At 56.2% G+C, this 25,145-nt stretch overlaps 1 protein-coding gene across 1 annotated transcript in view; it reads left to right on the top strand.

The window, feature by feature from the left end:
• Positions 1-25,145, top strand: part of PLXNA1 (plexin A1) — a 146,839-nt gene that overhangs the window by 82,122 nt on the left and 39,572 nt on the right. The window contains exons 9-11 of the mRNA XM_026055043.1: positions 6,805-7,005; positions 20,129-20,225; positions 20,521-20,711. Of these exons, the coding sequence (XP_025910828.1) occupies positions 6,805-7,005; positions 20,129-20,225; positions 20,521-20,711 (489 nt within the window). The remainder of the gene's footprint in view (positions 1-6,804; positions 7,006-20,128; positions 20,226-20,520; positions 20,712-25,145) is intronic.

Raw genomic sequence — 25,145 nt, 5'->3', positions numbered from 1 at the left:
CTGTGTCCCCATGCTTCCTTGCTGGGTTTGGCACATGCATGGAGTTAGATGGATCCCTCTGTGGCCGAAGTGCCCTCAGCTGTATTTTTCACTTCCCTCTTGCTGTGTCTTTTTCCCTCCTGACTCCTGTCTCTGTAGCTGCTCTGGGCTCCTCACTGAAACAGGTCAAACTTCCAGCAGGGAACAATTAATTTTTTTCCTCTTCCTCCCTCCTGCCTCTTTCATCATTCCAGGAGCTAGGGCCCTCCAGGAGGGGACTGGAGAGAAGGGTTATTACTCAGCCAGAGCCCAGCCACCAGCAGCATAATCACTCTTGTGCCAGGGAAGGGATGGATGGAGGAGCATCTTTACACAGGGTGAAGCTGAGCGAGCCCTGCAGATTTTCCCTGTTTCCCATGGAAAGCCAGAGCTTCTGTTCCTGCTGCCTGTTCGAGGGGAGCTGGCCATGTCTATGGGGGAACATTTGGGCTTTACAGTCTCAGCCCATCTGGTATTTGGGTGCTCCCCAGTTCTGTGTTTCCATGGACTTCAGGAATGAAGGATGTGGATGGTGTCCTGCACACGGCTGGGCTGGGATCTTGTTGATCGTTGCTCTGGGCATGGAGCTGAGGAAAGCCTTCTCTCAGCCAAGTGTGTCTGGATAGCTGGAAAAGCCCAGCCATCGCTCTCGTGTGTGGGTAGGTGGGGTTGGCACTTGCCATTTCTGCATGGTGACAAGCGAGCATTGAAAACGCGACTCTGCTTGTCAAACAGCCCTTTCTCTCCCTGCACAGTCAGCGTGCATGAAGCTATGTGGGTTGTGGCGTGTCCCTACTGCAGCTGAAGTCAGCGCTCTCTGTGCTGATCCTCTTGGACTTGCGGATATGAGAGAGCAGCGATGGCTTTCCCCTGCCTCTTCCATCATAAACAGAGCTGAATTCCAAGTTTTGGCACCTTCTCTCACCTTTGTTGGGGTATTACCAAGCACAGGGGGTGGTGTCGTGTTCATCGGCACTCGAGTGTGCCCCAGACAGCCTGTGTGATGTGCAGGCCAGGACAAACCCAGCTCAGCTGCCCAGCACAAGGGGGAATTATGTAATGTGAGCACATTAGAAAAAGCTGTTTTCTCCCAGCTTGTGCCCTGAAGAAATCTGGCGAGGAGTCAGCCTGTCCCAGGCAACATGGAGCCCTATTCTTGAGGTCGCGTTTCCAGCCAGCTCTGACGTTGCTTCTGCAAACAGGACACTCAGCGCTGGCGATTCTCAGACCACCAGCTGTCTTGCAGCTCTTGTGCCTACCCTTTCCCTAGKGCTCGCCCGCCGAGGGCATGGCGGGCAGACTTCTGGAGCTCTTCTTCCTTTCCCATAGGGTGAACCCAAAAGCCTCTGCTTATACCCACTGGCATGTCATCTTTGAGATGTGTGCACCTTTCCCAGAGGACAGAGCTTGTGAACTTGTGTCACTTCCGAGCATGGGCAAGCTGTCCCCCGGCAGACCTTTTGGTCACACTGGGACTTGGAGCAGTGCCTGGCCTGAGGTTTGGAAAGCCTGGCTCAGCTTGTTTTCACTTTGGTGTGGCCTCAGCAGTTCCTGGCAGGAGTGGCAAGATGCCCTCAGACCAGCCGCTTCTGTGGGCTGTGTCTTCAGACTGAGATTAGAAATCCTGTCCCTTTCCCCATCAAGCCTGGTCCTGAGCAGACTCCCAAACCAGAGCAATGCAGCCAAACCTCCCAAGGAGCCCAGTGAGTGGGTAGAGGTTACTCGGTGCCAGACCATGGCACTGCTGGACAAATTAATGGTAGACGTTCAGCCTGATCCTGTCTGTGGGAGGATGTCTAACTCTGGGAGTTATTTTAAGCAGGATTTGGTCTGTCTGCATTTCGGTTGGTTTGAGCATGGTGGGCATTGGTCAGAAAAGGCGTGGAAATCTCTTAATACTATTGCTTAACTCTGTATCTGCTGGTTCCCACTGGCACCTGCAGTACAGGCAGAGTCATTCAGTTCCCTCTGGAGGTGGAAAAGTAGGTGTTCTGCAGGAAAACACAAACGGCAACCCAGAGCACTCTGTCCTGGGCATGCCTGGGACATTACTGTGGAAGTGCATGGATAATTGGGCTCTGCAGAAGTGTCTTTCTGTGCCAGGTATGTTCTGGGGGATGGAAGAAGCAGAACTGGGTGTGGACAGGAGCCACCACTCATTTGAGTGTGCTTGGGAATGGCAGCAGCAGGAAGGATGTCCCTGCTCTCCTGCTGCTGTGGCTTTAAACCCCTGCACTCTGGAGTCTTTGGTTACTTCATATTCCCAGAGATCTTTGTCCTCTGTGGTTTTCTCTTGGGGTGAAATGTGGGGAAGGGATGATGAAGGGAGCACGGCTGCTATTCATGCTGCTGTTCCCATGTTCCCGCTCACAGTTCCTAGGGGTGGCTGAGGATGTGCTCAGTAATTGAAACTGAATTCTCCTTTACCAAAAAGCTGCTCTCCTGAGATAATCCCTGGTGTCTGGGGACATGGAGGGTGAAAGGCTGGCCTCCTGCAGGCACCAAGCATGTTTGTTCAGTCTAAGCAAGTTCAGCTCGTGCTTGTTCTTCATTTCCCCGACTGGTGGGAATGGGTGAGACCAGGAGGACTTCATGGAGAACCCCAAAGGCCTCAGAGAAGATTGCTCTTTGATGTGGCTGGGAAGAGGTCTGATCCTCAGGGTGCTTAGGCAGCTGGAGCAGAAGGGATGTTGGCGAATGGTTCTTCACAGTGCCCGGTGAAGTCAGTCCACAGTGCCCTTCGCAGCTCCCAGGGCCGTGTACARCGATACCGCGAGGCTGCGGACTTGTCCCATGCTGCTGTGAGCACCCTTGGGGCAAGCGTCCCAGCTGAACTGGAGTCAGGGCCCCTTGTCCCTGTCCCTAGCTCCATGCACCAAGTGTACCTTGCTGGCCTCCTGCCCTGTCCTGGTGACCAGGGGCCCGCCCGTATGTGAAGGGGTAAAGCCTGCTGGAGGGAATTGGACTCAACTGGCAAAGAGACGGAATGGGAAAGAAACCCGTTCAGAGAAACTCATGAGAGGGGGGAGCGCAAGAGGAGGCAAAGAGGGTGGATAGATGGGGCTGAGCAGAGAAGGTTCTTCAAGGATGTGGCCATGGGGATGGAGGTGCTAGCACGTGGAGGGGAGGGGATGCAGCAAACACAAGGAGGGAGAGCTCGTGAGAGACCGATGGAGAGAGGAGCCGGCATGGGAGCTGAGATGGGGGAAAGCAATGGTCAGAGAGAGTGAGGGGGGAGAGACGGAGGGGAATCAGGCAGGGCAGCGGGGCACATGGAGTGTCCCCTGCCCTGTGGCTCCTTGCCGCCCATGACCCCGGTCCAGCCCAGCCCCAGCCTGCCTTCGTCCCCATCTCTGCAGATGATGCAGCCTTGCAGCTGGAGCTGGGAGCTGCTAGAGAAAAGAAAACCACTGCAATTACATCATGGCTCTAAATCTCTAACTCTCAGAGCAAATATAGGCACCCTCGTAAACATCTTTATCCAGCTAAAAGTCCAGTTTTAATGGGAGAAAATCTGAGATTTCCAAGATTTGAAAGGGTGGGGGGGTTCTTGCTTTTGTGCTCGTCCCATTGCTTTATAGCTCCCCACTCCTGGGAACCAGGTCTGGGAAGAGGGTCGGCATTTGCTGAGGGATTGGGGAGCTCTGTGGGCTGTGCAGAGCGTTTCCAAGGGAGTTTAGTGACAGGTGGTGCCTGGGCGAGTTTTGTCTGCTCTTTGAATTGATTTTAGGGGGATGAGTTGTCTAAATGCCCCCCCACCACCACCAGCCCTGCGTTTTGAGGGGGAGGGAGGCCGAGTCGCAGCCGCCCTGGCCTGCGGCGGGGAGCGTGGGGACCAAGGGAGCCCTGCGCGAGAGTCCGTGAGCACCAGGTGCTTCCTGTTTTGGAGCAGGCTGAAATTTTTGCTGGATGAGACACTTCTGCCAGCAGATGCAGAACATGTGACGTAGCAGGAGGACTCGGCTCCGGCTCAAACAGCTACTCAGCAAAACGGGCCCGCGTGCGGGAGATGCAAGCACGTGCCTGCCGCGCTGTGCGTGGGACCGGCTCTCCCCCACGTCCCGGCCAGGCATGGGGACCTGGGCACCACGATGGCGCCTGAGACTGGCGGTGACGGCGTTGGACATCCTGGCCGCGGAGCGATCCTCGTGAGCAGCCGGGGCAGGATGGGGTTACCCGCATCCCCGGCTGGGCCGAAAGTAACAATTATGGAAGAATGAGGAAACGGAGGCGTTTGATGTCCTGTGGGAGAGCGAGCAGAGAGCTAATCCTCGCCGAGCCTGTGCGTACCCTGCGGGGAGGGCACGTGCCACCCGCGGTGTGTCCCTGCAATGCAGAGAGGGATCAAGCAGGCAAGGACGTCTCCTCCGCCAGCAGTTCTGCTCCGATCCCGAGCCGGGAGCCGAGGGCGACCCGCTGCCTCGCTGCGGCAGGGACGGCTAATTATAAACCGCAGCTTGCGCGCGGGGCTTCCCGCCGCGAGCGCGGGGCGGTTTCTAAAAGCGGGTCGGCRTCCTCGGCCCCGTTCTGCAGAGGGGAACGGCGGTGCAGCGCGGGAGGCGGCTCCTCCGTGGGGACAGGGGCAGGCGGTGGCAGAGGCGGCGCTGCAAGCCCGCGGTCTGGCCCCTCGCTGTCACTGCCTGCGGGTGGCTGAGCTGACGCCGCTGCTCCTTTTTGCTTTCATTTGGTTTGATATGTTTTGGGGACAAATAGTTTTCTTCCCTTAGAAAAAATGCCCTTTTGGGGAATACAGGCTGAGAAGAACAGGAAATTTTAAAAGTAAAACCAGTTGGGGTTTTATGTCAGTATTTGCTAAATGAAACTTCGGGTTTTTTTTCATTCCTCTGTGTTGTTTTATAGTTAGATTAATCCCATAGGCTGGGATAAARATCATCTCCCCTCTTGGTTAAATGCTGCCCAGATAAACCAAGTGTTTTGTAAGTGCAGGGAAGCATTTTGGCCAGCCTGGGATGAGGTCTGGGGAGCAAGGAGGAGTAGGGCTGTTTTTTTCAGAGAAAACTGAAAACTGAATGATTAAAGCCAGTCTTTAGAAAAGGTGTGTGGGAGGTGTGTGGGTAAGGTAGAGGAGGTACCTGGTCAAGGCTGGGCTGTGCGTGGTCGGCCGTGGCTGGGGGAAGAGCTGCCCGTGACTCCTGCTGCCCCGGCCCTACGGAGCAGCGCGAGAGCAGCGGGGCAGCTGCGGAGAGGGAATGGCCCTTCCCTGGCACTGCTGCCGGTCCCTGAGCAGCGGCAGTTTCTGTTCTCAGCCCAGCTCGTTTCAAAAACATGTTATTCCCCTGTGCTGTTATTTACAGCCGACACTTCTAAGAGTAGCTGCCCTAGGTGCGAGATCTCAGCCGGGCCCTGCAAGGCTGGCGTGGGATTGCATCAGGCTATTGCTGCCGAGGTGGCATCCTTGGGGGCCCCGGAGCTGTTTTTCTGCCCGAGCTTATTTATTTTTGCTCCCTCCTGCTCCCCCGTGTGCTTGTGTGCTCCCCTCGTGTGCTTTGCACGTGAGGCTCGGGGGCTCCGCTAGGAGCAGCGCAGAACCAGCGGCTATTAAAAGCTCCGAGCTTTGCCCTCCCGACGGCTCCTTCCCTGAGGAGCGTGGGGGCCTGGCAAGGTGCATCCGAGCTCTGCTGTGGGGCTCGGTGGCCTTGCCTCCCTCCCGGGGCTGGGCTCATCAGCGTCGCCTTGCGGGAGCGGCCGTGGCCTTGCTGCCCCGGGGCTCCCCGTGGGGTCTGCCGGCGGCTCCTCGGCAGGCAGAGCCGGCTGGCGCGTGGCTGGGCTCCCCTTGGCGAGAAGCGGCTTTGTGCGGATCCCGAAGCAGGAGGCACCGCTCCTCCTTTTGCAGGGGCTGAGCTGGCTTTTCTAGGTCAGCCGTGCTGGGAGAGCTGGAGGCAGCTCTGTCGCTTGTTCAGCAGGACGGTGTGAGCCGTCTTTGGGAATCGCAGGGCCGCCTTTAGCCATCCCTTCAGGCGGGCAGACTGCTCTGGGCACACGCTGCTTCTAGCTGGCCACGTGGCCACAGCATCCTTCCCGCTTCGGTTGTGATTGTCACTGAGGGCTCTCAGGACGGAGGCTTGCGGAGGGCTCCTGGATTGGGGCAGCTTGGCAGAGCTTTGGGTGCCCACAGCAAGAGGGGTGTCTTTGACCCAGCAGCCGGCTGACAGGGAAGGCAGGTAGGAGCAGGGGGCACTTCTGAGGGCTGTCGTTCTGCAAAGTTTGCTGCAGAATGGYGTCTTGCCACAGAAGGGCATTCCAGAATGGCACCTTTCAAAAAGGGGGGAAAAAGGCTTTTCTATCCATTCGTGAACTAGGGGAAATGGAGGCTGTGAAGGAAACAGGAGGTCTGAGACAGTACTGACATTGCATAGCCCAGTAGATGTTAACTCTGAAACCTAATGACCACAGTTACAGCATTAAAACTCCTCTCATTACCAGTCATTTCACACAAACCTGCAGCTGATATGCTGCTGTTGCAGTTCCAAGTTGCAGATGCCATAGCTGAAGCCCCTCCCCACCTCCTACAGCCTGGAGCTCACTGGATTGACCTGAGCTGAGCAGAACACCGAATGGCCCTGTGGGCAGATTCCTCTTTTGTCTCTTCTCCTGTGCTCAGGACTTTGATCAGAGCAGCCATGAGACTCTGGGATGGTTGCGCACAAGGATTTACTCAAGTGTACACGCAGGATTGCCTGTTGTGGTCTTTTCCCGGGGGTCCTGGTGTTGGGGGGAGGTTTCAGTGTCTTCTGCTTCATCAGTTGCCTGTTGTTCTCCTTGCAGGACTGCCCCCAGATCCTGCCCTCCACCCAGATCTACATCCCTGTGGGAGTGGTGAAACCCATCACCCTGACGGCCAAGAACCTGCCCCAGCCGCAGTCCGGCCAGCGCAACTATGAGTGCATCTTCCACATCCCCGGCAGCACCACCCGCGTCACGGCCCTGCGCTTCAACAGCACCAGCATCCAGTGCCAGAACACCTCGGTGAGCRTGCGGCTCTCCCGCGGCGGGGAGCGGGGCCGTGGGACGGCGCGCGGACCTCCTGCCTCCTGGCTGGGGTCTCCGGCACGAGCTTGCGCGGCGTTTCCCTGCTTGACGTGTGTTTCGTTTCCAGGCTGCTCGTTCCTGCCCTGCCCCGGGAGCGCTGAGCTCCCTGGCTTGCTRCGGGGCCGGGTTTCGTTTCCCTCTGGCACGACTGGCGGGCAGGTACCAGAGGTTTCGGGTACTTGCAGGGCCCGGGGCGAGCTCCCAGCCCCTTTTTGCCCCCGTCAGCCTGTGCTCGGTGCTCGCTGACCCACTCCCAGGTGCAGGGGGTTGCTGCGTGGGGTTGTTCCGGATAGGATCAACACCCCTGCYGCTGAGCCAGCGCCGCCCCTGGGGACCCCTCCAAGCTTTAGGAGCACTTCCAAAGAGATTCGCTTTTGAAAGCCAAGGAAAGTTGCCTGGACCAGAGCCAGCTGGCCCGGACGTTGCAGAGTCTTGCCTCCCCCTCCCCTCTTGCCTCCCCCTCCCCTCCTGCCTCCCCCTCCCCTCTTGCCTCCCTGCCTGCTCTTGGTTTCCCCTAACACCAACGATCCCGCTTTACAAGCCAGCGTCTTCTCAGTCGTTCTGCTTTGCGCACGCCCCGCTGCGTTCGTGCGCGTACCCTCGTGCCTCCCAGCCCAGCCAGTGCTTTCCCTCTGGTCGTGCAGCGCCGGGTTCGTCCTGGGCTCCAGCCGGCAGCTCTGTCGTTCCCCCCGAGGCTGCCTGCTCTGCAGCCCAGCCCCGGCGGCGCTGCGCTGCCTGCGCCTCTGCCGCTAAGCTCTCTCCTGCAGACCGCTCTGCCCTCTGCGGTTGCCTTGTCCCTGAGCCCCGAAGCGAGGAGGCGTTTTGTGGCCCCCTCTGTGAGCTGCGCGTGTGCGTCCCGTGCTGCACGGTGGCTCCTGTGCAGGGAGCGCCGAGCCCGTGAGCAAACAGATCTAAGGTATTAATAGCCACCCCCTCTAGGGAGACGGCGTTGCTCGTTCCTCGGTTGCCCCGCTGGGCTCCGCACTGACCTTTCCTCATCTGCATGGAGACGGCCCCTCCCTTCTCCCTGTGGTTTAATCCTTTTAAAATTTGTTTTCCATCACTCACACTGTGAAAGCTCATTTGCAGCCTCACACCAGTGCCAATCCCTGCTCCCCTGTCCTTCAGTGGCACGAGTGACATTTAGAAGCCATTGAAGATCGGCCTTGGCTCCCTCCTTCCTGCTGTGTGCTCAGGACCCCTGGGGTCCAGAGGGTTTGGGCGTGAAGAGCATCCCGAGTCCTCTGCCTCGTGCCCTCTGTGCTAATGCTGGGAGGGATGCTCTGCTGCCAGGGCTCTTTCTCTGCAACACACACAGTTTATTAGGAGCAAAAATGCTTCCCGTCCAGAACGGCTGGGCTCYGTGGTGGAAATTTTTTAGGAGGATCAGTGCTTGGCCTGGACGTTAATGCACCCAGCAGCGCGAAGTGCAAGCTCCGGCTCAGAGGGTTGTAGTAGAAAGATGCTGGACTGGAGACGTGTCTGCAAGGGTCTGCTGGAAGAAGCTGTCCTTGTGGGTGGCGTGAGCAAAGGTTTGTCGTCTCAATGCTGACTCCGGGACAGGGAGTCCGGGGAAGAAGTGCGTTTGAGTGCTGCAGCAAGCTGTGTCCGCCAAGTTAACTTGGCTGATTGTCCCCAGTTTTAATCTCCAATTTTAACTGCTTCCCTCACCAGTGCTTTCCATGTGGACCTGCCTCCGGATCCCATTTTGCCCATCTCCTAGAGCTTGTGTTTCGTAGCCTGACTTGTAGGAGTTGGCATAGCCCAGTGCTCGTGATTCAAGAGGGGCATGACGGATTTCTGCTTTTGTTTGCAAGAGACGAATYGCCCGTCTCATCACCATAGACATCCCCAGGACGGGGGTCCCATCGCTGGGGTCTCGTTGCTGGTAGCTGAGCTCGGCTCCTCCATCTCTATTGCAGCCACGTGAGAAGTTTCTCGGAGGTCAGCCGAGTGACCRCTTTCCCAGCAGGAGGGCAGTTACGCCAAATACCTGCTCAGCACCCATGCCTGTGCACGACCTCCTCGCAGCCCCATGGGCTTGGGGAGGAGGCCAGGGGATTGTGCCACCCGGCAGCGCGGAGGCTTTGGAGGAAGCATTTTCCATTGCAAAAGGTTTAAGAAATGGAGCCTCTTTGTCCCCGTGAGCGGGTGAGCCTGTCCGGGCTCAGCCTGGGGGCAGAGGTGCACAAGCAGCCTGCAAGCCAAAACCATGCCTGTCTTGGGCAGGAGCTGTGATAAGTCTGGGCGGGGAGCGGATGTAGGCTCTGGCAGCCCGTAGGAAAAAGTGCCTTTTTCCTGTGCTTGCCAATTTGCAGGCCTGACTTGCATCCTATGAGTCGCTCCGTTAAGGTCAATGGGATTAGTCAGCCRAGCCCAGCTCAGCACCGGCAGGGGTGCCAGGAGATGAGGCCTCCCGGCTCATGTGAAGCAGCGATGCCTTTTCTGCCCTGACCATTACCTGTGGGGCAGGATCCCAGTGGATGTTTTGGATGAGCCAAGGAGCAGAACTGGGTTGTATCCTCATGGGGACATGTGTGGTGCCCCTGTGTCCCCAGGAGGCCATTTYGGGCTGATGCTGGGGGGTGTTGCTGGGGCAGGAGGAAGCCAGCTGTGATTTTCCTCCTAATAAAAAGCATGAAGGGAGAAGCAGGCTGCTGCTGCTGCTGAGTGACAAAAGTTCATCCTTTGCAGTGATTTACCAGTCCCTGGCTCTTCCGCTTTGAGGAGACGTCTTGTGAGCCTCTGCCTTTGCTTGCCCTGAGCCATGGGGCTACCCCACGTCCTCGCCCCTTGGCCAGCTCTGCCCACTCCTCCTGCCAGGTCTCCCCTCTGCCCTGCAACGCTGAGTCGAGCAGGCAGCTCTCTCTTCTCCATGTCTGCCTCTTCCCTTTGGAGATGCAGTCAGCTAGGCCTGGAGCTGGGAAAGGATCAGAGGCTTTAAGTAGCTGAGGAGAGGGGGTAGGCGGTTGGGTTGGGGATCCTGGATAATTTTGGGCTTGTTTTTCCCCAGTAAGTTTCACTTTGCAAGCCAGAAGGAGAGGCAGTAGCAAAAAGCACCTTTTGTGTTTTCCACACCAATGCTGTGGCTTTCAGCACTGGTGTCATGAGCTGCACGGCCTCTGTAGCTCTTGCCCAAAAGGATTTGTCGGCTTGTGAGTCACTGGGCAGTGTCGCTCCCTGCTGTATGGTCCCCACGCAGGATTCGGGTGGCAGGCGCCTTCTCCTTGGCCAGCAGCACTGTCCGTTTGACCTGAAAATTGCCAGACGCATCCTGAAAGCAAAGCAGGATGGCTGGAAAATCAGTCAGTGACATTGCAGGTCATATGGATTTGGGAATGGGAGGCAGCAGCTCTGCGGCGCTGAGGTTTCAGCCAAAAGTCTTTGTTTTCAGGCACAGGGTAGCTTCACAGAAGGAAGAAAAAAGTTTTGGCTTGAAAGAAACTGTCTTTACTTTCAGGGTCTGCTCGCCTGCTTTAATGTTTGAGGGCATTTAGCCAGGCTGCTTTATAGTGTGGGTGATTCAAATTCACACTTCTGCGAAACTTGTCTCCTCCCTGTCTTTTTTGCAGTCCATCTGGCTTGTTGATAGCACTTCATGCTTTGTGCGCCGTCACCCCGGAGTGACCCGCAGGGAGTGGGGTGTCAGGGTGCAGGCACCGAGCGGGTGGCCCCGGCTGCTTCCTGGAAATGGGTGGATTGGGCTGGAAAGCTCTACTGGTGTCTTCACTTTTGATTCGTTTTTCATGTTAGGAATTCAGGTCTTGTCTGGTGTGGAAGACGCTCTGGTGAGTGGAGAAATAGTGAAATGATGATATCCTCGGAGCGTAGAAGTGAGAAATTGATGTCCTCGATTCAGGAAGGCATTTAAGCATTTTGTTTCCATGAGTTCAATGGGATCTAAACAAGAGGTTAATTACTCTGCTGAATTAGGGATGCTTTCCTGAATTAAGGGTGAATGGAAGGGATAATAAGTCAAGTCCACTTAAAACTCTTTGTCTTTTGTTTAGTTTTAGTGCTTGTCAAACTCCAGTGACTTTTTAGCACTTTGAAGAAGGGATGTCTTTGTTAAATATTCAACAGTCCATTCATTAAGGTTTGAGTGTCGACTATAAACATCATATGAGACACCCAATAGATCTTCAATATACTCAAGGGAGACCAGGCTTGGTGTTCCCCATACATCCCAGGTCAAAAAGCAAGCAGCAAAACCCCTTTTCTGCCTCCCCACTTATATCTCTTTCTCATCCTCGAGAGGGAAGCAAATAAAACCTTAAAGACCTTCTGTGTATGTTGTAAAGAAGCAAAAACAAAAAAAATAAGAAAATAAATTCTTTTCCAGTAAATTTTAATTTTTGCTAATTACTTTAAATCTTTTGGAGGCAGACATTTTCAGGTCTACTTCCTTGCAATAGAGGACAGATAAATGGTCACATATCTCTAAATCTATGCAGGTAATAGCATTGAATTTCACTTCCCAAGCAACCCCTAACTTTGCCCGCTCTTTCCATCTGTCATCCCTGTAAGGGACTTGTCCTTCCACCTGCTGCAAAAAATGAACAGTTTCCCTGGTGGAAAGTACCATAATTTGGAATCTGCAGCACTGCTTATAACGGAGAAACAGGCATTCAAATGATTGACTTGATCAAATTTAATCCTAGTACCGGCAAAATGGCTACAAGTGATTTCACTGTCAAGGATTTCACTTTTTCTCTTGAGGATGTTCCTCTTAAGGCTGCAATAGCCCAAAGACTGTTCTTTCCCTTTAAATATAAAAATAGGAAGAATCCTGATCTCCTTTCCACGAGTATTTGAGTTTGTTGTCTCAGCACTTTAAATTAAGCCTCATGCATCAATTATTTCCCTTTCTTTTTAACAAAAGCCACATGTGGTGGTGAGCAGCTGTGTCAATGCCGTGTCTCCCTCTCAGGTCCTTCCTTGCCAGGCCCCCRGCACACGCCACCCGAGGCTTGCCCGTCTCTCCAGATGTCACCCCCTCCCTCCGTCCCCTGTCCTTGCCCTCGTGACGAAATGATGTGGGCCTGGGACGCTTTCCTCCCTGTGCCCCAGGTCACCCAACGGAGCCAGCTGATTTGTGCGGGGCTGGTGGGGTGGGCACTTCTGCAGGTGTTTAGGAAGACAGACAGAGTTTAAGAGTGTTTTTTTGTGTGTGAGATGAGAGTTGATTGGGTTGTGTTGTTTTTGTGCTCGTCTATCAAACCTGTCATCGCAGGTCTTCAGGGGACTTGTTCAAGTGTTACCCATGGGAGGTGGGGAGCTCCGGTCCTGGAGGCGACGGTGGAGCTGGGTGCGGAGAGGGTGAAGGAGCTGCCTGAAGGTGGCAGAGCCGCGGGCAACCACCAGGAGTCCTGGTGCCACCCTCTCCTCTTACCGGACAGCCTTGTGGTACCCAGGCACAGCGGAGTTTGGGATGCCCAGTTCCATGTTTGGTACTGGATTTTAGGAAGAGAAGCAAATCCTGGCAGATTTTTACTTTATTTATTTATTTATTTATTTGATCATAGTGGAGCGTAGGCATTAGTGATCCAGTCCCAGGGTCTTGGGTTCTTTCTTACACCCTGCTGAATTTTGGGCAGGACGGATCCAGTTGAAGAAACTTGAATATGATGATAGAGGAAAGGAGAAGACCTACATAAAAAGATCAAAAGGAGATACAGAAGCAGAGCCGAGGCATTGCTGTCAAGTTGTGCTGTTGTGTATATGACAGGATTTTACTAGGCCTAGGGTGTATTTATAGAGGCACATAAATCATGCACACATGCCCTGTTCTGAGTGCTGCACACCTCCAGTATATGTATCTCTAATTAACCAGCCACGAAGAGGGAAACAGGATTGGAGTCTACAACCCCAGAACCGCTCGCCAACAAAGCCGTGCTCTCTGTCCTAGCAGTGCCTACATTTATCTTTCCTGCAGCAGTGTTTAAAGTGAAAAGGGAGTATCAGGAGAGTTTGATAGGATCCAATTAAATTCCAGCAGATAAAATAATGATGAATTGCAGTTGAGCCCTGGCGAGACGCGATGTACATTACTGCCGTCCCCGTAGTGCAAGGAAGGAGTTGAGGTCATCAACTACAGAAAAATAGGACACAGCTGCAGCCAAACCATTCCTCCAGAAATGCAGTCCAGGGGGATGGTGCGTGTGAGAGGGAGGAGAGGACCTTGAGTGGGTGTTTGTAAGGAAAATTTGGATGTATGGGTTTGTTTGCACAGCTCGCAGTGGGCAGGGGAACAACCCCTCTGTCGTCTTTCTCTTGGTGCTGCATCCCTCTGTTCCTTCAAGTCTGCTTCRCACAGGTTATGCCTCCAGCACGACAGCTGCCCTACGGCAAGGGATCTGGTGTCCTTGGGCAGACAGTGCCTTGTGGCTGGACTGGGGAGGGCCAGGGCCTTTGGCCAGTCAGCATGGGCCAGCGGTGCTTGCTGGAGCCCCCTGAAGTGCATCTCGGCAAGATCTGCCCCCAGATTTCGAGTGCCTGCCCGCCTGGTGCCGGGACGGCAGGTGTCTCCAGTGTGGGACAAACTGCAGGGACGGGGTAGGCGTGAGAAGCAGAGCTGGGAGAAGTGCGTGAGGTTGTCAGCTGTTATTTAGGAAGATCTCCGAGATAACTTTTGGATGAAGAGTCTTGAGAAAGGCTTGGCGAGGAGGCCTCTTGGCTGAGTCATTTCCCTGGAGAAAGGAGCCTTGCTGGGAATAGCCATGTCCAGGTTGGTGGGGCTGGCGCATCCCCCACTGGCTCTTCCACGCTCTGCCGCGTGGGCAGGCTCTTCCAGAAAGGTACCAAAAGGCTGCTCCTGGTTAGATAAGGAGCTGAGGAGCTCGTGCCTCTGCTGCTGCCTCACTCGATGACATGTATTCTCCYGTTCCCTTTTGCTGGCAGTGCCGTGGTGGGTGATGAGCACGTTTTTCTGTTGCAACAGCCATTTGTTTGCTCTCTAGGCTGTGCCTGTCACTGTTTGCTCCCAGAGCAAGCTTCTCGTTCCCATACCACATCCTAGAGTCAGCTGCCGTGGTGCCTCCTGCTTCGGTACAACTGAGGGTTCCTGGGTCTGTTTGCAGAGCAGAGCATGGTGTCGCAGCAAGGCTGCTGGGGTCGGTACGTCCCCGCTGTGTTTCGCACCAGCCCTGGCCTCCCCTCCCACAGCTCCTCACAAATTGCTGGCAACCACAGAGATTGATTAACTGGGATGTTAATAACCGTTAAGTGTTTAATGGATGTTTAGCAATGTGTTAGTGAGGAGCTGGGAGGAGCCAGCGTGATGGGACCTGCTGGCTGCCCCTGGGCTCTTGTTTGGATCTCATGAGCTGGAGAGACCTGTAAATCACCCCCTGTGTGATCTGCATCAGCCAGCCCAGGTGGGTCAGGCTGTGAGGAGCCCGTGACAGAAGGGTTTAGCAGTCTGGGCTGGGGGCCAGGAGATGGGAACTAAGCCCTAATGAGGGCACTGACTAAGTGGGTAGCTGTCCCTCACTTCCCTCATCTGGAAAAGGTCGGGAAAAGGTGCTTACCTGCTAATCAGGGTGCCAAAAGGGGAAGCGAAAGCTTAAGGCTGAGTTTCTTAAAATGCAAAGGTTTCCTGGGTAGATGTGTGAGCACTGGAGCTGTCAGGTAACCRGTTATTACATTCAATGCAAATGTTATTTTGGATTCCTGAACCTGCCCAGAAGCCATCTGTGCCAGCTCCCCTGCAGCACCAGTGACCTGCAGTCCTGTGGGTGGAGAGGGGCATCGTCCTTCCCATGCTCGGCGCTGAGTTACGGCAGCAGCAGCTACGGCTGGCGGCGGCGACGAGGGTGCCTGATCCGTGACCCAGGGCTGGCTGGCAGCGTGACTCCTCTTTCAGCCTGCCCTGATTTCGAAACTGGAAACCACCCGGAGATGTGCTGTCTCATCAGGTGGTGACCCGATTTTCCGCCTCTTTTCCTGGTGTGGTGAGTTACACCATGCAAAGCCACATCTGGTCGTAACCACATCTCTTAGGCATCCGCTTTGTGCAGGGGTAAATAACAGGTATGGTGCCAGGGGGAATCAGCCTCCGTCCTCCCTAATGTCCAGCCTGTCCCTCTCGTTTATGGCCGGTCCCTTGCTACCGTGGCATGAGTTCTCACTGCTCTGACGGTCACCGAATGGCCTCGTCTCTCCCGGCTGCTCTGCTGCACTGATTAAACCTGAAACCTAGGCCAGCCACAAAGAGGACAAGCCCAAGAAGGAACAAGTAGGGGGATTTTCCAGTGTGTAAGAGGGTTAAAATATTTGAGGGTATGAAGAGGCTCAGGGGAGTGAGAGCAGGGGGCGGTTTTGGCTGTGCCTGTGTAACGTCAGCACGTGGCTGTGGCCCTGGCTGCGCGGCGCTGGCTGCCTTCCCCGCTGAGGCTCCGTGTGGCTGCCATCCCTCGCTCCCCACCCTGTCCCCGGGCTTTGGGAGGCTGGTTGCGCCTCTGCTTTTCTGTGTGTGACCTTCCCGGAGAAGCTGGGGCTGGTCTGGAGAGGCGGAAAAGCCTGGCTTGGCTTCACGGGGCTGAGTCACAGGGGGAYGGGGCTAGCGCCAGGGTGACCAGGGGAAAGCAGAGAAACCCGCTCTTGTTGGAGGGGACCTCCCCGAGGTGGCCGAAGGAGAGGAGAGCCTGTGCTTGAACACCTCCGGACATCAGGCTTTAATCRATTGCAGTCTGGCAGAGCCCTCCTTCTCCTGCAGCGGGAGCCGCTGGGCTCAGCAGCTGAAGTGACCGGGGAAGCAAGCAGCTGGGGGTTTTCATCCCAGATTGCTGGGATAACCTGGGGGCCGTGTGGCCCAGGGGTAGGCTGTGGTCCCATGCTCCCRTAACTGGTGAGATGCGATGCTGCATCTCAGCTGGACTCTGCTCTCCCCCCAGCCCGGCAGCAGGGAGCTCTGTGGCTCTGCAAACTAGGAGATGCTTTGGGAATTAGAGACCGATACGGTGGATGTCGACTTCCAAGACGGYGGAAGCCTGAGCCCCTTTGGCCACAGCTCTGCCCGCGTAGAGCAGAGCGGCAACTCCAGCTCCCAGCATCCTGCAGGGACTTGTGACGGCCTCCAAGCTGTGGGCCTGCTGCCCATCTCTGTAGGGCAGGTAAAATGCTGCTGGCGKACATGCACGTGCTGAGGACACGGTTTGCATTGCTATCTCTGTTCCTGTGTGATCCCACGCCGTGAATGCCTGCYGGGAGAACGGCACGTAGTCCTGCCTGCCGCTCACCTCCATGCGGCCTTGCACTTCAGGCTGCTTAAGCAGTGACCCTCCGTCTGCTTGGGCTGCTGCAAATTCAGCATGCTTAGCACGGGGGCCTGGACGGGGAGGCCTGTCCTGTGAGCCAGAAACAGTCTCTTGCGCCTGTTCCCTTCTTTACAAACCTGTTGCTGCCTTGGGCCTGGCACATGAAGAGTTAATACGCTCTCTGCCTCTCATCCTGTTCTTCTTCCCCCACCCTCCACCCCACCTCCCAGAAGAACTAATTTCCAAAAGCAGCCGGGGCAGAGAGATGCAAATAAGTGTTTTGGACAGCTGCAGGCTGGATGCCTTCCCAAGATGCCAGGGCCCCAAATGAGACATGTCAGAGTACAAATTGAAAATGCCAATTTCACTTACGCTGCCACGTGGCTCGTCACAGCTAAATTCTGCTCCGGCGCCGATGCATCCCTCCCCAACATGGGCTCTCTCGTGCTGCCAAGGGTCTCCACTTGCTACTGCAGGTCTGGCTAGCCCCTAATTGTGGTCCTGTTGGGGATATCTTTTGCCTCTGGCTGCTTGAAGGGGTGGATGTAGGATAGAAGAAAGTGAACAGTCCAGTCCTGGTTGGGTCTTCACAGGACCAGTGACGGGGCTGTTTGCTGAGAGGCCCTGGTGGTAGATGGTGCATTATGGAAGTGTGGCTAAAAATCCTCTGAGCCGCACTGCACGGTGCCATGCCTGGAGAGCGCCGGGAGCCCGCACAGGTCTGTGTAGCTGAGCTGTTCCTGGAGAGGAGAGCTCTTGGCAAAACTGTTGGATTCTTGAGAAGGGGATGGGTTTGCAGTTGGATGTTTCATGCTTTTAGCAGCAGCAGCCTTTCTCCTCAGCAAGGACTGTGTTTTGGGGTCTTCCTCCCTGAATTTCAGTGGAGTGGCCCCTGGGCGTAGGACCATTAGCCAAGAGCTGCAGAGGTGTAACTCAGGACCAGATGTGGTCGTTTGCACCTCATGGGGTCAGAGGGATTGAGGTGCGGGTGCGTTGGTACAACCATGTCTTGTCTCAGATACGTGCACCATTTTGGTACCCTGTCTGATGCTGGATTGCAGCTTGTGATGCTGCCCAGATGGGAGAGACTCAGCACTGGAGGGACCAGCTGTGTGGTGGGGTGAGAAGGATGTAAGTGTCTCTCGCTTTCCACAGCTGCCTGGGCATGCTGGCTTCTCCTGAGGGCCATGTTTCTGCCTCCTCTGGAGCTGGTGGAGCAGACCGGACGCACTGGTGTTTTCTCTGGTGCTGGCAGGGGCTGAAGCAAGGGACGAATTTGCTTTGTGGGGCAGCAACTGGGGGCAGTTTCTGAGGAGGTGCTGAGGCCACCTCCTCTGGGTTGGTCACCAGTGTTGTGAGTTTCACAGCCTTCTGGGTGGTTTGGAGGTGGGATATTTCTGTAGGCGGTGGGACCCACGTCGGAGCGAGGCAGGGAAAACCCTCTTCTTTTGGTAGCGAGGGACAGGTAGGACTTCTGCTGGGCAGGGCATGGACCCTGAATGCCTTTGGCCTTACGCTGAGTGGGATTGAAAGGCCACCACTGTGGACCAGCCCTCCTCTCGCCTGCCCCAGCAGAGTGGCCGGGAGCCAGCTGCCCCCATCCTCCTCCTCTTCCTCTGCTGGATCGCCCAGCGCCTGCCGCCCTTTGGTTAGCCCCAGCCCTGCCGCTCTCCCCGGCAGTGCGCCCAGGCTCTTGGTCCCTGCTGCTCCGACAGGCGAGTGAGGGAAGAAAAATAGCCCTTGCCGTCTGTCTTCTGGCAGGTTCTTCTGTGCCTCTTACTCCCTTTGACTGTTGCTGAGTACTCCTGCACCAGGCTTGCTGTCTCACCCGGGGCGGCTCACCACCCACCATTCCTGGGCGCTCTGCCTCAGTTTCCCCATTTCCCAGCAGTGCTGAGATCCTTCGTAACTGAAAGCCCGGGGATGCCACTTCCGCTCTTGGGGTGCTGGGAGCCGTTTGCCAGCATCAGAGCAAGCGATTTTGCTCTGATGGCTGCTGGCCCAGGGTCAGCCTCGCTCCGGAGGCAAACGAGGCTGTTGACAAATGAGGGTGAGGCCTGGATGGCTGAGGCAGGGGGTGGGCGAGGGGAGGAGGCGAGGTGCGGGCACGGCTGTGGGTTTGCCGAATGCGCCGGTGCCTCCTGCGGCTGGAGCTGGGAGAGCGGAGAGGCAGGGTCTCAGCCTGGGCAAGCCGCTGCCCGAGCATCCGCGGCTCCCTAACAAACTCCAGCAACCCATGAATCATTCATTTAATCTCTCCTGACACGCCTGTCATTTTCTCCGGAGAGGAGCGGAGAATCTCTTGCCGAAGGAGGTCATTAGCTGTCAGGGATGGTTCCGACTGCCTTCCTGTCTCCGTATCGATTAAACCTCTCCGCCTGCGTGCGGAGGCTGTGCGGGGAATATTGATGGGGCTGCCAGGACTTTGGCTCAGGTTTCAAGCCGGGGAGAGAGGATTTGGGTGGGGAGGAGGTGCTGGAACGGGAGCAGCTGTTTGCTGGAGCTTGCCGCCGTGGCTCTTGGACTTGGCGCCTGCCGAGGACCAGCACAAGGTGGGTTAGGTCATTGATGCGTTTAAACGGGCGAGCAGATGAGACCGGGTCTTCCCCCGGCTCTTGGCTGGGCCTCTGCTGTTTTGTGCAGCTGAAGGGTAATTTATCTTGGTGCTTTTCCCCGAAGTCACCCTCGTATGCCGCTGCCTCCCGGCTGCGGAGAGCTGGTCTGCAAGCCTTTGCTGGCGGCGTGTTCCTTGAGCAGGGAGGCGCGTGGAGGCTGTGCAAGCCGTGGTCCGTGCAAGCTGGGAGAGGGATGCCCTGGCACTGCTGGGGCTACCTGGGCTTGATCTTGGCCTRGAAGGGAAGCTGCCCGCAACATCAGTGAGACAGTCTGGGGTCGCTGCGGGGAAGCCGTGCTTACCAGAGCTCGAGGGGGGAAGGAGCGAAGGGCCTACTGGAGGTGGGTCCATCGGCATAGCGGTGGGTGTTGGAGTCTGGCAGAGGAGCTCGAGTGGGGTTCGAGAATGCACCAGATCCCCTGAATCCAAGACACCCGGATCCCTCTCCGTCATGTCTCCACTCGCCAGCGGCATAAGAGCCATAGGAGCTGGGGCAGTGGTGCCGGTGGCGGGAGCGAGGAGGGAGCCGGTGCAGCTGAAGGCCCTCGAGGTGGCGCGCAGCCTGCGATGGGGAGCGTGTGGGCTGGGGGGGCCCTGTGGAGGCAGCGCATTGCRGGGAGCGGTGCTCTCCCGAGACCTCCCCAGGGGCTAATGTCGCGCCACGCTTGCTCCAGCCTGGCTCTGGCCCACCCCTGGCCACGTGGCTGCGAACTTCATGTAATTCCTGTAATTCGGGACTGCTCTTGAAGCTGGGGACTTCTTTGCACAGTCGCAGTGGATGTGGCAAAGGGTTCAGTCCCTTCGTGGGGCTCCAGTTTCTGGGTGGGGAGAGGTGGGTGTGTGCTTCAGAGGGGTTATCTGTTTCCCCCTCTGCAAGCAGCAGCACTTTCAGACCTTTGGGTTAATGGATTTTTGGTCTATTTGGAAACCCTCTGGGTTTTTCGTTGTTTTGTTTTTTTGTCAGTCCAGCCTACTGGTTTGCACGTGCTGTGTCCAGTGCTTTGGCCAGTGGCTGTGTTAGGCCTGTCTGTTTGTGGTCGGGCTAGTCTGAACCAAGCCTCTGTCCATCTTCTCATGGCTGATGGGGGAGACATCCGTGTTATGGTCTCATACACCTCTCCGTGCCTCTCGTTGAGGTGTGTTGCTTTGCYGTTTAACGGGCTTTGCTTCCTTCTGTCCCCTCCTGCAGTATTTCTACGAAGGGAATGACATCAGTGACCTCCCAGTCAACTTGTCCGTGGTTTGGAATGGGAATTTTGTTATCGACAACCCCCAGAACATCCAGGGTAAGTGCGGGATGCGACGGTAGGTGGGAAGGCAGCTCTGTCTCCCCTGCCCCAGCTTCAGGTTGTATCAGTGCCGATTTTCGGCTGATTTTCTAAAGAAGAGGCTTTTCTACAAGAAGCCCAAAGGCAACCTGCTCTGTGTCCATATCAGATTCAGGGTCTTGGTGTCTCCTGGCCATTTGGGGGTTTCCCTGCTGTGGGCTGGTGGCTTTTGGCTGGGGACTGTGAGAGCTGGTGCYGAAGCGGTGGGACCCGGGGGCCGTGCTGACCTGCCGTGCTCTGCCTGCCCTTGCAGCCCACCTGTACAAGTGCTCGGCCTTGCGGGAGAGCTGCGGCCTGTGCCTCAAGGCCGACCCACGCTTTGAGTGCGGCTGGTGCGTGTCGGAGAAGCGCTGCTCGCTGCGGCAGCACTGCCAGACCCACGACAACATCTGGATGCATGCCAGCAACGGCAACAGCCGCTGCACGGACCCCAAGATCACCAAGGTATGCGGGGACGGGGGAGGATGGGCCCTGTGCGGCGATGGCCTCGCGAGGGGACCGGGCTGGGGCTGGCGAGGGGGCTCTGGGCTGGCACCTCGGAGTGGCTGAACCCTCTTGGTGTTTCTGAGCATTTTTGCTCTCAGGGCCTGTCTGTTCCTTGTCACCTCTTTAGATGTTAGGGCTAAATCCCCTCTCTGTGTCCATGGCTTGCGTTGACTTTCTGACCTGTCTCTGGGATTCCTATCATTCCTCATGAGTGAGGATGGAGGATCCTGGGAAAGCCATGGATCCAGGTTGCTCCTCCTCTTGTCACCGTGCCTGCTGGGGCTGGCAGTTCATCATCTCTGTGTCTCTGACAGCTTTTATGACCTTCATTTGATAAGTTTGTGTATATCAATGTTAACATGTCTGTTGGGCCTGGCTCCGAGTGCATTAGGAGGGATTGGTGGGTAACTCTGTTTGATATGTTCTATTTACTCATGGCTTCCAGACCAGGCAGGCCTTGGCGGTCTTAATTACCGGCGTCTTAGCACAGTATCTAATCTATTTGGGTTTCAGTGTCTTATCTGATGAAAACTGGAAATGAGAGTCATGCCTCTCCCCAAAGCCGCCTGCCTCTTGCAGGTTACAAGCACTGCGGTGAGTCGGGTGGCAGCTGTGCGGGGAAAGGGAATGCCCCCGTGGGCACGTCCCTGCCTGCCAAGAGTCCTGCCTGCACGATGCACTGCCTGCAAAGAGTTTCCTTCCAGTTGTGTGCTGGGTACTGCTTTAGTACTGGTGGCATGATGGGGTCTGTTCCCTGGGAGAGCAGCATTGAGCCTCAGAGCTTGCATCCCCATGGAAGGTCTTACATCTTGTGAACAGTGAATCCAGTGGCTGATTTAGTCCTCCCGTTGTTATGTGCATGAGGGAAGCAGTTTTTACAGACAGAAAAATGGAGGCAGAGTACGTGGAAGTGATGGGGCAACTTCACGACTGCTTGCTGCTGTGTGCATGGAGCCACTGCAGGACATCGCCATCCCAGATGGTTTCCCTCAGTGGCTGGGTTGAATTCCCATAGGCCAGCCCCCTCGGGATAGTGGGAGCGGGGGCTGTGGTGGCTGGGTCACGCCTGGGATGGCCCAGCCCTGCTGTGGGGCCGTGGTGGAGCAGAAGAGGGGCTGGAAGAGGTGAGGGGCCTCGGGGAAGTGTGGCAGAGGTTTGCTGGTGCTCGCCTCGCTGTAGGCCCTGCCTCTGCGCTCTCAGGCTCTTGTTGCCAGTCCTTGCTTTTCCAAAATGACAGATTGGGTGGTCATCTTGAATTCGGAGAGCCGAGGAGTTGACCCTCCCAGGCAGCTGAAGTGAAGGCAACAGCGAGGTGAACGTGTCCAAGAGCAGTCAGTGCTACGGGGGACGTTCACCCTATATGGGAGCAGGCTTGCCGACGTGGGGCGTGCGTGAATCCTCAGGACCCAGCATGCAGAGAAGGTGTTCTCCCACTTAACRGTGAAGAGAAGAGGATTTGTGTGTTCCCTAACCCTAACCCTTCCCTCCTGTGGGATCAGAGGTTTCGTGAGCATCCTGGGGTCTTGCCGGAGTTGGGAGCCCAGTCTGTCAGTGAGGACTGTGTCTCTTGGGACAGCCTGATCTCAGGAAGGGCCGTTCGTTGGGATGCTCCACAAGAAAAGGCTGTTAACAGTTTCAGTGGGGAGCTGGAGGAGATTGAGCCACCACTGGCACAGAGCTCAACTTGCACAACTGCTAGTGCTGGTCCTGGCTGGGACAACAAGAACACTTGGAAATCATTTTGTGGCCTCCTTGGTGCTGCTGCTGTCCTGGGGATGGCGAGGGGTACACGGGCTGCTTGTGATGGCTCCAGCCCTGAGACTTACCTGGGCACCCTGGAGGGGAGCTGGAGCTGTGAGCTGCAGGCATCAGATGCTGCACCCACTGCTCTCAAGCCACTTCCAATTAGCTAGTGGTGTCTGACCTTGACGGCAGGCTCTCCAGCCCCAAATGATTTAGAAATTGTTTCAGTAATTGTAGGTGCAGCATAAATGGGTCTGGTAGCAGGTGGGCTTCACCTCTGTGCCTCTCTGTTTAGTCCTGGGGCAGATGTCACCTGAGTAACTAGTTTGGATGTGATTAGCTGTTGGTCTGAAGGTCCTCCATCAGCCTACAGGCTGCAGGCAGGAGTGCTACTGCTGTTTTCCGCAACCCCTGTCCCTCACCCGGGAATATGAGGCAGGGATACAGACAGTCTTGGAAACAGTCAAGAGAGGAGCCTGGCTCAGAGAGGGCAGCAGTCTGTTGGAAGACAGGAGTCTGACCTACAGTGATTTCAGAAAACCTTGGAGCCTCTTTACTGGTCCAGCAAGCTGGGGTGCAGACATCTTCACGAATGGAAAGGTGGTTAGGCTGGCTGGAGATGACCATGGTTCTTCACCCTCCCCTGGTCTCAACCAGACCCTCTCTCATTGCTCGGTAGTGGTGAGAAGCAGCCCCCAAACCTGTGCCAGGTCATGCCTGGTGCTGGGCTGTGACCCGCAGAGTGATGTYCCTTCTTCCTGGGTGGGCTGGGCTCTCCTACCCTCTGCACCCCACACCTCCAGCCTGGCTCCAGCTGCTAGAACTGGGAGCGAGCGCACCGCTTGTGCAGAAGCCATTTGCCTGTCGATTTGAAAGGACCCTGTGAAACCAATTAGAAGAAAAGCAACGTTGTTTGTCAGGTTGGGAGCTGGGGGTTTCGGAGATGGAGGGGGGAAAAGGGAAATTCGGGACAGACTCTGCGTTCCTTGCCAGCTCCCTCCTCCTCCTGCATGGCTTGTTTAGCCGTGACCTTCCTGTGCTGTGCAGCGAACGATGTCATTTCTTTCCTGGGCTCGTTTCTCCCTGAACGCGTGGCCCTTGTCAGGTTTGCCACGGAGGAGGAAGAGTCTAACATGCTGGAGCAGCTTTTAACACTCATTTAAAAATACTAAACAAACAGCTGCTTCTTGCCGGCTGCCCCAGCGGGGCTCAATTTAGGGGGAAGAACAAACCCACTCGCTTGCTGCAGCTGACTTAATGAGCCCCAATACTGGACTTTAGCTGCGCTGAGTTTAGGCAAACAGCAATGCCCTGAAGCCCCGAACGGTTTTGCCACCGTGTAAACTGTGACTCGGGAGTTGGGGTTGCCCTGGGCCTGCTGCGAGTTAACGGGCCCTGTGGTCCGCGAGTGGGAGCCCAGCCCTGGGGTGCTGTTACCAGCTCTGCCACTGACCTTGGGCACATCCCAAACTCTCCCTGCGTCTGCAGCGGGTGATTAGCTGCTCCTGTGCTGCCCGGTGCTGGAAGCTGTGCAGAGCAGTGTTGGGCAAGTGTGCTGAAGGGGGTAACCCTGGTGCAAATCTGAGGAATGATGATTAACCCCGGAGTGGTACTCACTGTGGCCTGGCCTTGCTTGCAGAGATTTGCTCCTGTCTCCATGCAGTCCTTCGGGATGGGATGTGGGGACAACACCCATCGCTGCATGTCTCCCTCTCTCCTTCTGCTCCTCTGTCTTTCCTTGTGGCTGGGGGTGACATCTAGGAGCAAAGGAGGAYATCTAGGAGCTCCTCCTGAGCAAGGAGGAGGTACCCAGCAGGCTCAGGCCCCAGGGTTGCAGCATTGTGCTTGCTTCGTTGTAGGGTGAGTCTGTCCAGGTGCTGGGCATACGGAGATGGAAAGGGTGGTTTCCAGTGGAGAGYGTGCGTTTACCCAGGAGCCTCCTGTCGGGGCCTGTTGAGGGTGAGGACATACTTCCCAGCGTTAGAGGACATCTCTCCCAGTAGGAGCAGAGGAGGGTCTCACCTGCRTCAAAGTGGCCCCTTCTCTTGTGTCAAGATGCAACTCCCTCCTGTCYGGCTGGGCTGATCCGACCTCGGTTACTCTCTTCCTAATCTGCGTCCGGCAGCTGCCTTTTCCCTCACCCTCCTCTCCGGCTTCACGTTGCTAGTGACCGACCCCCATCTCCTGTCCCCAGCCTGGGTGCACACAGCTCTGCCATTAATTCTGGTTAGTGCTGCAGGTGTGTGCTGGACCCCGGGGCCAGTGAGATCTGGTGTAAAATTGCCTGTAATTACCTTGTTAGAGACAGCGGTGGGCCTGTGCCTCTCCGTTCATCCGTCATCCTGCTGCCTTTTGTCAGGCCACACCTGTCTGCTTTATTGGGAATCATCCTGCTAAATGAGGCGCATCGCCGGGGCAGAGGTTCCCTTCCCTTCCCAGCTGGCCTTGGCACAGGTTTTGCTGGCGGAGAGAGACCGGGTTGGGGCTAGCAAGACCTGTTCGCCCCCTCCTTCCCTCTGCCTCCTGTGCAACGGGTAGGAGGGGAGGGGTCTCTGCAGAGTCACTGCTGGTTTTGCAGTGGAGATGGTTTCTACTTCAAGGACATGTTGGACCTGGAGACCTCATCCCCAGGTACATGGGACCCGCCCG

Source organism: Apteryx rowi, unplaced genomic scaffold (genome assembly GCF_003343035.1).
Source record: "Apteryx rowi isolate R43461 unplaced genomic scaffold, aptRow1 scaffold_98, whole genome shotgun sequence".
Classification (NCBI taxonomy): domain Eukaryota; kingdom Metazoa; phylum Chordata; class Aves; order Apterygiformes; family Apterygidae; genus Apteryx; species Apteryx rowi.
The sequence above is the reverse complement of the archived record's forward strand: the minus strand, read 5'-3'. Positions and strand labels throughout refer to the sequence as shown.